Source organism: Neolamprologus multifasciatus, chromosome 1 (genome assembly GCF_963576455.1).
Source record: "Neolamprologus multifasciatus chromosome 1, fNeoMul1.2, whole genome shotgun sequence".
Lineage (NCBI taxonomy): Eukaryota > Metazoa > Chordata > Actinopteri > Cichliformes > Cichlidae > Neolamprologus > Neolamprologus multifasciatus.
In genome coordinates this window covers 32,881,350-32,895,423 of record NC_140439.1, presented here as the reverse complement: position 1 = coordinate 32,895,423, position 14,074 = coordinate 32,881,350, and the positions used below count along the sequence as shown (strand labels likewise).

The window sequence follows — 14,074 nt, the reverse complement described above, 5'->3', positions numbered from 1 at the left end:
AGCAGAGCAGGCCATTCAGAAATGCAAGCTCTCAAACAGTCTGCAGGAGAGCTTTTTGTAAACCCCCCCTCCCCCACCACCAAAAAAAAAGTATTACAGGTTTTATATTGTCAACAAGTGACTCCTGTGAAGGTTACAGCCGGGTTTGCTATGTCAATAAAATAAGTGGCTCTCACATAGTCTCTGCGGAAACTCGGGAAGAAATCAAAAGATTTTCTGCTGACCTACATTCATGTTGTGTTTATGTTAATGTTGAATCTGGCATACCATCTGAAAATTATGCTCCACCTTTTTCTTCTTTGATTTACATTTTCTTCCTTCTCCACCTACAGAGACTTGTGTAAAGTCTACATTTACTTTAAAATATAATTAACAGTCCACACATTTATCTATCTGTTATATTCCCTTACATTAGTCTCTATATTTCATTATGTTTGCTTATTTAAATAAATCAAGGCTGCAATAGTGTTTAAGAGACATCCCCTTTAGACAAAAATATCATTGTTTAGCTGTAGTTTTCCAGGTATGCTGGCGATGTAGAGATCTGGACCTCTTAGAGCTCTTGTGGTTCAATGGATTCGACACTATCAGCTTGCAAGCCACCAGTTCAGAGATATCGCCCCAGGCCACCTTTCCCTCAGGAAGCTCCAGCTCTGCTGTCCAAGCCTCCGTCTGAAATGTTTTATCTAACTGCTCTGAACAGGGGAATTGTGGGGAGCGGTGGGTATGACCACCAAAACCCCGTTTCAAGATGAAAAATGAAATATTCCACTTTTAAAAACTGTGCTTTGGCTTTCAGCAGTGTTGTTACACATTTGCAGTCCAGTCACCAAGTCGGTGCAGTTATCTTGACAAGCAGGTGGGGGTTCAGCATGTTTCACTGGACTGGATTGCACAATGTTTTAAAAAAAAAAGAAGAAGAAGAAGAAAATAAAACGTAAAGGAAAAAGACACCAACAAATGTCCAGAGCAGCACACTTACTCTTACTGCTGTGCATCTGGTGACTGTCGAAGCCTCCGAAGGTCTCAGCCCTGCGGGGCAAACACACCGGCCCCGCACCACCTCCTCCTCCCTCCTGGACGCTGGCCATGGCCCCGCCCAGGCTGCCATTCACCAGTGTCTGCAACGTCTCCACTGTCACGGACACACACAGAAGGAAACATCAGCGTGCAGGTCAGTAAGTGAATTATCCAGCTAACTGTGTTACAGTTCAGCTCTGCAGCCATATATCCTGGCAGGCTGCTACTGGCTCCTGTTGCTAAGCAACTATTGACAACCTATTAGCGCCGCAGAGCCTCTTCACTAAAAGTTTAAACAGCTTCGCAATTTGAAATGTATAGAAACTCTGAAAAGATGTGTGCATTGCTATCAGCATACAGTGTACTGATGCAACACTGTGACCTTTCCTGTCTGGCAGATTCTCAGTAAAACACAATAACCTGAGGAGGAGAAATCACATTACTGCTGCCAATTCACATATCAAATAAGGACAATTACTGCTCCGGGCTTTACAAGGACGAGGTGAAAAAGACATTGTGCTTTAGAGTAGGTAAACTTTTACTGCTAGTTTGAAAAGTTATAATCATTACAGGAGTTTTCCTTCATTCATCCAACCTCCATTAGAGCTGCAGCCTGTTTTTCTTTGAACTGTCACAAACTTACCAAACCTGTAAACTTTAAAACAAATCCTTTGTATTTTTAACCAGCTCCAGATTTTTGTGGAACACTCTTTGCCTGCAGCGGGACTAAATAATAATGAGGAGCTGTTTCCTTACGCAAGTCACACTCTGACCACCGAAGCTACTCGGCTCCTTCACAGACAAAAACACACACCCACAACAGGTTCAGCTTTTCTCTTCATTTTGTCATATTCAACTACATTTTAAGAACGGTAAGTATTTCCCAGCATACATAATCAAAATTAATGTTTCACTTCATTATTACTCAAAGCTTGTTGTCACTGTGCTACAAGAGGACATCAATGGGCCCGTAAAAAGTCCAAAATTGTCTTAAATCCACATTTACTGGTAAAAATCCTTAAAACAGATCAAACTCTCTTAAATTATTTTTGCTTCCAATTCTTAGAACACAATGGCACTATTCATGTAACCTCTGTACAGTGAAGACAGTGCAGTTGCACTGCTGTTAAGGCCACGGTGGCTTAATTTAGGCCCCACAGCCTGCTGAGTTTGCAGTTCACTGTTAGGAATGCTGAAGATGATGAAGGAGAGGGCCTTCCAACCAGCACGCTCGTTAGTCTACGGAAATGGAAAGATAGGAAGCGGATAATCCTAGAAATTTTATTTGTGATGCGGTCTTACCTGATTTCAACTAATAGATATCAGACATCAGATGGATATGTCCATGAGAATTTTGGTCATTAATTATATCTAAAATGTTATTTAAAAGTTCTTTAAATAAACACTGTGATTGATTGATTATTGGTTATGCAATCATTTGCTTCCATTTTTGACTGTAGGAAGGAGCTAAAACTCTCCTGGCTGCTTGATCTTTTTTGTATTTTCAGCTTTCACACTAATGCTTATTAGAATAACAAACTCCAACCCAATGATCTGTCAAAGGGTACACATGGAAAAAAGATTGGCACATCACACTGCAGCATCATGCCCAGAAGGCTCAGGCAGACATGTCTTCATTTATCCACAAGACAAACGCTATTAAGCTTTCTCCAGTTTATTCTTTTCAATTATCTAAAAAGCAAACTGTCTAATATTCAAACAGCAATTCCCCATTAAAGTAATGCAAATACAGTTTCAAGCACTTAATCCAAAATCCAAGCACTTTTCAAACCTTGAAAACATCATCTTAACATTCACGAGTTTGCAGCACCTGCAAAATCCCTGCATGTTGTTGTTAGACTGTATCATGTAAAATCCAAAATAAACCCATACACTTGAAATAAAGCAGTGCAAATGATACGTAAAGTGAAAGCGATACATACATATATTTCAATACCTTTAACACAGGATACAGTAATTGCTCTGAGCTCACCTCTCCGCTTTCTTCTAATACACATTTGATGAACAACACTGCCAAAGCACCAACAAGCGCTGGAGTAAAGTCTCAAAACGCATGCCGACTCCTTTAATGTTTGCTATACACTTGAATCTCTCTCTCGGGCTATGAAGGGATCCAACTACTGAGCTCATTACATACTCAATTACATCATTTCCTTAGGGATTAATAACACGGTAGGCTCTCATCAGAAGAATTAAAATGAATAAACAAGTTTTCTTTACATACAAATTGTATATAAACTCCTTATACAAAAAGTACTGAAATTTTTACAGTGAATTTTTCCATGTGGTTGCCAAAGTGAATCCTTTTCACCTGCAGCCTCAAAAATGTGTGGTGGAATGAAAAGTGAGGGCAGAAATGTCCATATGTGCATAATTGATGAAAAATAATAAGGTGCTTTTTTAGCAGATGGCTTTATGCCTCATGTCATGACACAAGTTTTGGTTAATAATTGAAATTAGCTATACATATGAATGAGTCTGTGCTTTCTCTTCAATGAGATGTTATAATACCCTCTTTTATTCTCAAGGTGTCATTTACAAATGCGGTGTTAGGATCGCTTTGGTGTTAAGAACTCAAATCTCACTAAAAGGAGAATAGACCAAAAACTAAAAGGCGAAAGATGGTCCGCCTGCCTCCCTATCCTCACCTATAGCCATGGTCTTTGAATAGTGACCGAAAGACTGTGGATACAAACAGCGATAATGAGCTTTCTTCGAAGGCAGAGTGGCTTGTCCCTTAGAGACAGGTTGATGAGATCAGTCGTTTGCGAGGGGCTCAGAGTAAAGTTGCTACATTTCCACATCGAAAGGAGCCAGTTGAGGTGATTTGGGGATCTGACAAGCACGTCTGCCCGATGTCTAGTACAGACGCCCACCACAGTGGATGCTAATAGCTCAGTCACACCAGAGTTAAAAATAGGAAGAAACCCTCCTTCCAACTAGGAAAAAAAAAATCAGTGGTTGCCCATTGATTCAATTGAATGTTTTTGCTGTCAGAGATTCATTGCAAGTAGTTGCAGCGTACAACATCCTCAGTCACCATGCGATCAGTTTTGATCACAGGTTGCCTGGTGGGAAGCAACTTGTCTCCACACAATTACAATTTGACTCAGACCGACTGCAACCACTCTGACAGGTTTGAAGGTTTGCAAGTAATTGCAATCTGATTTATATCTGATGTTTATTTTCTAACTTGTGGTATCATTTAAAGTAAAACAGACAATGAAGGGCTGGGCATGATTAGGCCATAGGTATCCTGATTGAGGAGCCGAAAATGCTTCGTTTAAGGCTTTAAAAACACAACTTCAGGATATCGCACTTACCCACTCAATCTTTTACATACTTTCTTATATACTTTTAAGTTTGCCTAGATGATAAAATTTAAAAGCGTAAACAGGATAACATGTGAAAGATGTACTTTATGTTCATTGTGTAACAATGTTAGTATACAAGCCTCTCACTGTGTTTTTTTCGTTCATTCAAATTTTTTCCTCAGTATATTCAATGAATGACGCATCCACAGCACACATCCACAACCCGTCTTTCTTACCTTCCTGCAGGGCATCTTTCATGATGGACGCCCCCCCAGGCGGCTCCAGGCTGCAGGGTGACCTGAAGAAAGGTTGGACCTGCCGACAGGCCTCCTCGCCTGGGCTCACGCCCTCCCACATCCCTCTGAAAAGCCGCACCTTCTCCTCCAGCAGAGACATGATTTCTGTATCCTTTTGCCTCAACAGTTCTGACCAGCAGAGACAGACGGACAGGAAGACACAAAGACAAACAGTGAGAAATCTCAGGCAAATGTGTGTGTGTGTGTGCTTGCTATCACACAAACTAATTTAATAGATTTCTCTCACCTCTCATTTCCTTTGCTTTAGTCTCTAGCTGTCTCTTGTCATCTTCTGTCTCGCTGGGAATCCCTTCATCCTCATCCTTGTCCCTGTCCAATAAAGAAAATAAAGATGATGTACAACATCCCATAAATTAGACAGGATTAAAGACCAACAAACAACCAGAAATCTACATCACTTACAGTGTACAAGTGTTTAATCAATTAACTGGAGTTAAATTATTCACTAAAGTTTTGGTAATTAAAAACTTAAAAACAGTATTCTGAGACATTTTCATTAATTTGCAACATTTTACAGATTTCTAGACTTCTTAAAAAGACGAGTCATGAAAATAACCATTAGCTTCCCTCCCACAGGACAACAGACAACTCTCCCAGAAGTTTGAAGCACATGGTGTTTTTAGTTCAAGAGAAAAAAACAGAAGGCATAGCCTTTAAAAAAAAAAAAAATCATTTCTGCCAATAGCATGATCTCCATTTGTGTTTTGGCAGAAGTCAGACTGCGAGGGAGACAGAGTGCCTAATCTCTCTCCTTCCCACTGGCTGCATTCAAATAATCCTCTGCTTATAGCGAGCTGTCCTTGAAGCCAAACCAGCATTAGACTGTCCCTGAGTACATCCTATCCCCAGGTAGAGTAGTGCTAATCCTCCTGACAGCACAGTGCTCTGTCCACAGAACTGGGCTTGGTCTAACTCGTGGTTTACATCACAGCTGGACGGGTGATGAACTCTGAGAGACAGAGCCCTTAATGTAAAGCACAGTGGAGGCAGAGTTTCTTCTGCGGAAAAGGTTACAGGTTATGGTAAACCAGAAAAGATTGGGGTCTATACTTGCTCTTACATGTAGATTACAAGATGCAAAAATAATTGTGTGTCAAGTACATTAATATGAATTCTACTCACATAGACTGCATGGCTTCCTGGATGAGCTGCATCCAGGTGTTGCGTTCGTCTTTCGAGCTGGCCAGGACCTCCATCATCTCCGGCTTCTCTATGCCTGCCGTGATGAGGAAGAGGCCGCGCTCTTCGTTAGCGACCTCCCTGACAATCAGCTTCTGGAGGGAGATCACGGTGGAGCGCTGATCCTGCAGGGAGAGAGGCAACATGGGAGGAGAATGAAAAAAGAGAAGGAAAAAAAAAAGAGAGAGGAGAGATGATAAGGGGAGGGCCAGGAGGGAGGAAAGGGGGTGGAGGGAAAACAAATGGTGAGGATCAGGGAAGAGGATGGAAAAGGCAGGAAGAAGGGTGGGCTAAAGCAGAGGAGGAAAAAGGATAATTACAGGAGAAAAGCGTAAGAGAAACAAAGACAAAGGGATGAATAGGGATCACAGACACAAAGGGGGAAATGAAAAAATATGGAATAAAGAGAAAAGAAGAAGCCAAATTGACATTCTGGCTAATTTTATGATTATCATGGCTGTCGGCTGATTCACAGAGCCTCTGCTAACCTTGCATTCTTAAGAGTGCCAACACTGTAAAGCACACCACAAACCACTGCATCATTTCTTTTCAAACCAGTAAAACTCCAAAGCTGTAACCACATCCCTACATTTTTTCTCCAACCACTTGTCTGAGGTTTAAAGAATAGGTTGAGTTTTTTTCCTGTGTGTTTGTCTTCCTGGTGTGACTACATTGTAAACAATAGGAAGGAAAATCCACAGCACACGTTCTACCGTTTAAACCAAATCAAGTGAGTATGTGGAACAGAAAGATTGAGTTTGCACTAAAAACAATCCACATTAAACATGAAGAGGGGGGAACTATGCATTCCTACATCAGTCACCTAAACATAAGTGCAAATTGTCACCTTTAATTGGATACTTTCACCAAAAATACTGCAATAACTGCTAACTGCAGTCTTTATCAACAGCCGTCAGTCTGCAGGAACTTATGTGGGCTATTTCTCAGACACTTCTTTGTCAGTTAAACCGATAAAAGGTCTGGAGATTTAGATGTGGCATTTGCATTCAGAAATCCCACAACATGCAACCCAGAAGAGCTCGCAATACTATCTTTAAGCTGCAAAAGCAAAACTAACGCATCACAGAGAGAAAGAGGGGGAACATTACAAGAGACCAGATCAAGAGCTTTGGTACGTGTGGATGGGAAAAAAAGAACACACAGCTACATAAAAAGGCCTTGATGTCCACAAAAGAGAGCAGTAGTGGATGATCACAGGATCCTTTCCATAGCAAAGGAAAGCAACCAAGCAGAAAGACTCCAAAAACACAAAAATAAAAACCCAACTGAAGACAAGACAGAAACCAAAAAATATTTCAGAGGAAGTCTTTTCTTTGTGATGATCATTGGTTCCAAGCTTTAGGCAGTCACTGACTGAAAGTGTTTAACATGCTGCTCATTTGTCCAATTACGTGTGAGTTTGAACTACAATGGCTACCATTCCTGTGCAGTTTGTGTAACTTTTTTTCCCATCAACCCATGAGAAAAAAAGCACTTTAGCTTTGTTCATTTTTGGGCTCCCAGCTTCAAGCTGTGGTGATGATGCACACATCACACTAAATAGAATAGAGCATGGCCACCACATCTCTGCGCCAGCAAGCTAAGAGCACTGAATGCAACAAAATAGAAAGCTGAGGTGTATTTACTGAGTGTGTAACAGTTTCCTAAGAGACCATTTCTGCTTTCAAAGTAGATCATTTCTGCTGTCATTTTGATGTTTGAATCGTCATTCCAGCAAAGATATGGAGCCACGGACAGAAGAGAGCATCTTTGAGGCCAGCCTCAGAGTAATGAAGTAAAAGCAGGCAAATTTTGGAGCCATTGTCACAGCAGAAAGTTGTGCTGTACAGTTAAAGCAAATATGACGAAAGATCTTTTGCTTTTCCTTCTTGTTTTATGCTTTTGTCAAACCTCTCAGCTTTGAGTTGTTCAGGCCTTTGACAGAGGCAAGGCAATACTCCCCTGTCTTAAGCACATGCCCATGTAAGTAACAGCAGTTTGAATAAATGTAACACAACAATATGGAGCCAAATCTATGTTTTTTGTTTATTTCCTATCATCCATTCTCTTTTAGCTCTACAGGTCTGTGTTCCTGTAAAGGTGGTGATGATCTACGACCTGCTACAGTAGCTACATGTACTCTTGTTGATCCACAGAACTGATGCCTATACTCTCAAAAACAAACCCTCTCCACATGGCTGCCATCCATTTCAAACCACATGTTATTCCCCTTTCTAATGTCAACAGCTCCAACTCAAACATTGCAGGCTTTTTGCTTTTTTTCTTTTTCTTTTTTTACTGATGGATGTGATTATTAAGCCACCAGCCTGCCTCTGTTTCCATTCCTGCGAGTGTGAGAGAGGGAGAGGGAGAGAGAGTGTGGCATGCCATGAAGCTGTGAGTCCTGTAAACATGGAAAAAACAACTCAAACCTATATGATTTATCACAGCTGGGTTAAGGAGCCCAGGGCCAGATAAGCTTTATTAGGTGCAGCTAGCGTGCTAGCAAGAGGCAGGCATTATTTCACAATGGGATAGCTAAGAAGGGCAGCTCCTGCTAACAGCAACAACAGTGGGAGAGGAAAATATGACAGCATCAACTCTGGCAGCCCTCATGAGTTCTTCATAACTGTAGGGCAAAGGAGAGGGAAAGAGATGACCTACCAGCATGGCAAAGACATATTTCTGGTCTTTCTCTTGGAGGAAGACGAAGACGTCTGATAGGAGCAGAGCATGAACCTCTGGAAGACGACCAGAAGAAAATCAGTTGTTGTTGGATTCGTTTAAATACATCAAAATTTTAGACCCTAAAAAGACTAACAAATTTCCCATCCCCAACTCCTCACCCTTTAATCTTCCCTGGGTGTTTTTCAGCTGCAGCGCTCCATCGTGGATCAGCCGCCTCCTAAGCAGATCCTCCCTGGCGAAAATTTGCCCGTTCTTCATCATCATAATCGACTTGTTGTCCATACGGCCGTGAAATTCCTTCAGGCGCCGTCTTTTCTCGTGTTCGTTCACCTTGCTATCAACCGCCGCTATCACCTCCTTCACGAGTCGAATAGCCTCCGTCAGGTCAAAGTAGTCTTCGTCGCTCTCTGTGTTAGACGTGTGACAAGATTTTCGAAAATTTATTCTACAAGAGATTACCATAGGAATGTGATTTCAAACCAGCTGAAGCAAAAATGGAGCACCGTTACATTTGGTAGTTTAATGACTCCAATCTAACACACTTAACCCTGAACGCCTCAGACAGGTGGCGTTTAAGTGCGGCAGACGATGAAGTGACATTTTACTTCTCATTTCAGTATTTTAACCGTGGCTGCATTTACACTCACTGGAAGAGAGTACTGAAAGCTTTTTTATGCTATTAGCTGGTCACAGTGAGTCACACATATTATTATAGAGACATCTAAGACATCTTACAATTTGTTTTTAATTCTTGTACATGTCTAATGAAAACCCTTCATTTACAGTATGTATATAGCAAATTAAAATGATCATTAAGTTTCTTAGTAAGATGTTCGAGCAATACTTGGAGCCAGAATACCTTCATTCCCTATTTTGCCGTTTGATGTTTTGATAATTTTGGAGAACGCTGCAGAACAATTTAGAGATCGTGCCTGAAAAGCACAAAATGTATAGATTTTTGTGATTAAGAAAATAGTGTTTTACTCGATGATTAAAATAAATATGTCTTTCTGTATGGATTTTGCATGTTCTCCCCATGTGGGTTTTTCCACATACTTTGCTTCCTTCCACAGTCCAAACAAATGGCGTTACGGTAACTGGTGAGTCTGAATTGGCCATAGGTGTGAATGCGAATGGTTGTCCGTCACCCCTGATGTGGAAGAAAATGGTTGGATGCAAGGACGGACAGACAGAATAACTTGTTTAGACCTAGAAAAACCTTTTAGCTGTCTAGACTTTTTCATTCCCCTGTACTTATGCCTTCATGTGCACACCACAAATCACAAACCGTAGTAATTGATGACTTCGCAAAGCCAACCTGTGGGCTGAAATAGACCCTCTACTCTAAGGGGACTCAAGCCGTAAGAGCACCCACTGTATGTGTAGGAACAGCGGCTGAGTCACTGTCAAGTGACTCAAGCTTAACATTTATTTATAGGGATTTTGTTTTTTAAAGTATAACAACAAAGGAGTAAAATATCAGGGTCTGCCGTGAGTCAGGAAACATGGAGTCTCCGCTGGGGTACTCTAAGGATTACAGTAAAGTCACGAGTGCCCTTTAAGTCTGCAAAGTGAGGAAAACCCCAGTCAAACTGTCCCGAATGCACACTTGTTGTACTCTATATAACACTCTTGAGTTTTGGGCTCAGCATGCAACATCCTTCCCTAAAGTGGAATATTTTCCTCCTGCGTTGTACGCCTGTGCTCCAAAGCAAGAAAATATAATCTCAAACTGTGACTCTACTGTGTTATTTCCTCTCAGTACATATCAGAGTTGGCAGGAGAGACTCTTCTTAAAGCACCTTGGGGATTAAGGCAGAGCTCCCCCATCCCACATAGAACTATAAACAGGCTTTGGGGAGGGATTAGAGAGAATGCACACAGTGGGAGGCCAGCTGATGAGAGCTGCTTTAAATCAGATATAAATATGGTGTGAAATATTCCAGCTCCTCAGAGTGTGCTTGATCTATTATCCTATAAACATCCATCCAGCACATGTCTCATTCTTCTCAAAATATATGAAACTGTGTGCGAGAAATTGTACTTTTCAGGATGTTTCCTAAAACAAACGGCACACTGCTGTGGGCGGCTTTTCGGTGTACGAGCGGAGCCGAATGCTGTCAGGAAAAATATTAATAATGAGGTACTCCAGGAGTTTATTTTCTATTCTCAGGATAAAGGTGATGTGATAAATATTACTGTAGATAAACTCTCTAAATAAATATATAAATCATAGAGAATGATGTAAAGAAAATATTGTATTGTTGTTCTAAAATTAAAAAAGCCAAAACTGAAATGGGAAAAATGACTTAATTATATTGCTTAAAAATTCACACATTTTTTTCTGCACTAAGTGAAACTTAGTAAAATTTTGAATTAAGATTTAAGCAACATCCACATAGGAAGTAAACTTGTAGGAACGCAGTGACCAGACCACAGACTTTATAAGCGACAATGGAAATAACCAGGTCGACCGACTGAAGCAGCTACCATCAACATATTTAAGGGTAGTAAATACATTAGGGCCTTGATGCATACTCAATCATGCAGGTAAGTAAATCCCCAAAAGTTGATTCTGTTCATCTGGACGTAACGTTTTCAGTGGAAGAAACGTTTCGTCACTCATCCAAGTGACCTGACTGCAGGATTCCCCAATCTTATGAACAGTACATTTGCATAACGACTGAAACCAGCCCACTGAAGGAACAATGGGCTGGGAGGCCAGTTCCTTGCTCATTAACATGCAAATTCTCATGACCATTGATCAACAGGCCATGGCCATGAGTACCATTCACAGAGAGTTGGGGAAAGGGTGCAATCACAGCATTGTGAGATGGTGACAGATGTACCCTTAGCCCCCCCTCCTCGATTCAGACATAGTCTTTCCCTTTTCACGAAAATGGCCTCCTTTGATCAGTGGTTGTTGATCAATGGTCATGAGAATTTGCATATTTTGGTGGTATTACGGCCTTATTCGGGCAACTGCAACCTGGAATGTTCGCTAGCAACAAACTTACAAAGTGATACTCGATTAGGAACCCTCTGGTTGTTTGGTTGGTTTGTCTTTGTTAGTTTCTTGAAGTTGCTTTGCTTGTTAGTTTATTGAAAATGTGTAATAAATATATCGATTAATAAGAAATTCAGTATATTTAGCCCGCAGCAGCAATCTGTAGTAATCCAGCATCTGAAAAATTAGAACCAAGTTTGTGCTTTTGTTTCTACCAGTTTTATAGACAAACTAAAAGTGAAAAAAAGGGCAACATGAAAATAACCTTTAGTGTGCTGCAGCAGTCTCTGAATCAGCACGGGGTACTTCGTTATCCTCTGGGTCACAAGAAGGATGCATTCTGGGATGCCAAGCCTCCGCACAATGCTGCTACTCATCTTTTTCTGAAAGAATAAACGAGAGGTGCTTTTAGTAAAACATGCCCACACACAACAGGTGGCAGGGTCTCACATAACCAGCGAGAAGCTGCAAAACTCATTTGGCGTAGAACAATACAGCAGTAGTACTTGAGAGGGTGTTTATTGTTATTGTTTATGATGGCGAGCACTGGCGTTTCTATAATAAAAATAAACTGCCTCGAGGGTAATAGAGCTTTTATTCAAATGTCTCCAGCACATGCCCTGATTGAAATGAACTGCAGATGCAAAATAATACAACTAAAAGGAAAGCAACACAGAATAAGAACGAGCTCTTTGTTCAACGCTACTTCAAGCACTTCCATACAAGAGAAAACAATGTCAGAACTCTATTCAACAAACACAATCGTGTCTGGAAAGCCAGACATCCTGAAGAAAAATGTGTTTTCATCAAAAAGCATGAAAAGAGACTTCTCTGGAAAGTTCGTCTGCTGTGTGACAGACACTTGATAAATCCGCGAGAGAAGCCCGACGCTTACTTTGATGAACGCTTTGAAGCGTTTGTCTTTGTTTAGGAGGTCCTTGTGGAAGTTAACAGCTTCGTTGTGGCGACTGCAGAATCTTCCGTAAACCCTCTTCATGCTTTCACCATTTGATCCCGAAAACTAGAGAAGGATTTGACAGATGTAAGCACACGGAAACATCGGTAGAGCAGAAATAAAGGTTAAAAAGCTAACATTATTTTCAAAGTTTCAGAACTTCAAACGTGAGCTGAGACAAATGTTTGGGATTTGTGGGAGCAATATTTGACTCAGAGATTGTGTAAATTTACTTTGGAGGTGTAAACTTAGACGAGAACAGAAAAATCAACATTAGGCCTTTCATAACAGCCGTGAAAACACATCCATTCTGTCGATAACCTTTCAGAAAAACATCTCGTTTCTGTAAAATAAACAGTCATGTTACCTTTTAGGTTTTCTGTAAAACCAGCTTGTGTTAAATCAGTTGTAAAGAATAGAAATAAATTTTGAACCAGCCCCTCCCCCCTCTCACCTGGCTACCCAGGATGTCCCCTATCCTGCTGATGATGAAGCCTCCTTCAAAGACTCTTCCCTCTAACTGGCTCTCCTTTTTCCTCTCCAGGAGGCGCAGGAGGTGCTGTGTGTGGAGCTCAAGTAGATCATCTAGAACGGGGAAGAGCTTCTCCAACATCTGCTGCTCCAGCTGAACCTCCTTCTGCAGGCCTTTGCTGTACACTTCTGACATGATGCGCAGCGTCCGAACGTGATGCATCTCTGTCTGCATCAGTTCTGCAGGACATGAAGGGAAATCACACTTAAGCCTCCGTTATAGTCACTGACATATAACATCAGCATCGCACCATCGCCATTTCCACTTGTATGTGATTCCCTGCATGATTCTCCTAAATAACAGGTTTCACAGCTCAGAAAGAGGACAGCTTCACTGGTGGAACAGGAAAAGAAGTAGTCGCTAACAAAGTGGTTATGGAGGTTTTTCCAAAGTTTTCTGCAGACTTTCTCATATTTTCAAACTGCTGCAGCAATCTGTGCCATCTGGGAATCCCTGCACTCATGTATCATAAGATGCCTGCAGAGACTCATGCCTCCAGCAGGTACCCAAAATTGGAGGTGCACAATAAGCGGAAATGACAGCCACCAGCATACACCACCTGCTATTCAAATACATCTATACCCTCCCCGTATCAGAGGTGCACAGAGTTTTATAGAGTTCATAACTTTACAACTGATCTGCAACTACAGTGGTAGGGGTCACTGCATAGCTACGAAGAAAATTTGACTACAAATAGATTCAAATCAGCTCAGGCGCATTAAGAGTATCTCAGTGCACATTTCAATCAGGTAAAAAAAGCCATACTAGATCACAGAGCCTGGTAGCTACAACTGAAGAAATTCAGGAGAAAGTCCTTAAGTGGGGCCCAATTAAAATACTGTAGGTTCACCCTTAAACAAAGTCCATCAGGCATGAAAATAACAATGACACAGATGAAACAGCAGTGACATTTTTATTTTATCTAACACTGTTAATCCTGGGCTTAAAGGCGTTACCTCCTTTCTCGAGTTTTTGTCTGCTTTAAATAACATTGGTCCACTTTTACTAGATGCTTCCTTGCTAGCTGACACACAGAAATGT

At 41.1% G+C, this 14,074-nt stretch overlaps 1 protein-coding gene across 7 annotated transcripts in view; it reads right to left on the bottom strand.

The window, feature by feature from the left end:
- akap13a (A-kinase anchoring protein 13a) overlaps positions 1-14,074 on the bottom strand; it is a 124,143-nt gene that overhangs the window by 13,343 nt on the left and 96,726 nt on the right. For all 7 annotated transcript variants that reach the window (XM_085157923.1, XM_085158239.1, XM_085158161.1 and 4 more), the window contains 9 exons: positions 12,956-13,212; positions 12,442-12,567; positions 11,812-11,929; positions 8,698-8,946; positions 8,516-8,592; positions 5,795-5,976; positions 4,899-4,981; positions 4,592-4,780; positions 983-1,135 (listed from right to left, as the gene is read on the bottom strand). In XM_085157923.1, the coding sequence (XP_085014049.1) occupies positions 983-1,135; positions 4,592-4,780; positions 4,899-4,981; positions 5,795-5,976; positions 8,516-8,592; positions 8,698-8,946; positions 11,812-11,929; positions 12,442-12,567; positions 12,956-13,212 (1,434 nt within the window). The remainder of the gene's footprint in view (positions 1-982; positions 1,136-4,591; positions 4,781-4,898; positions 4,982-5,794; positions 5,977-8,515; positions 8,593-8,697; positions 8,947-11,811; positions 11,930-12,441; positions 12,568-12,955; positions 13,213-14,074) is intronic.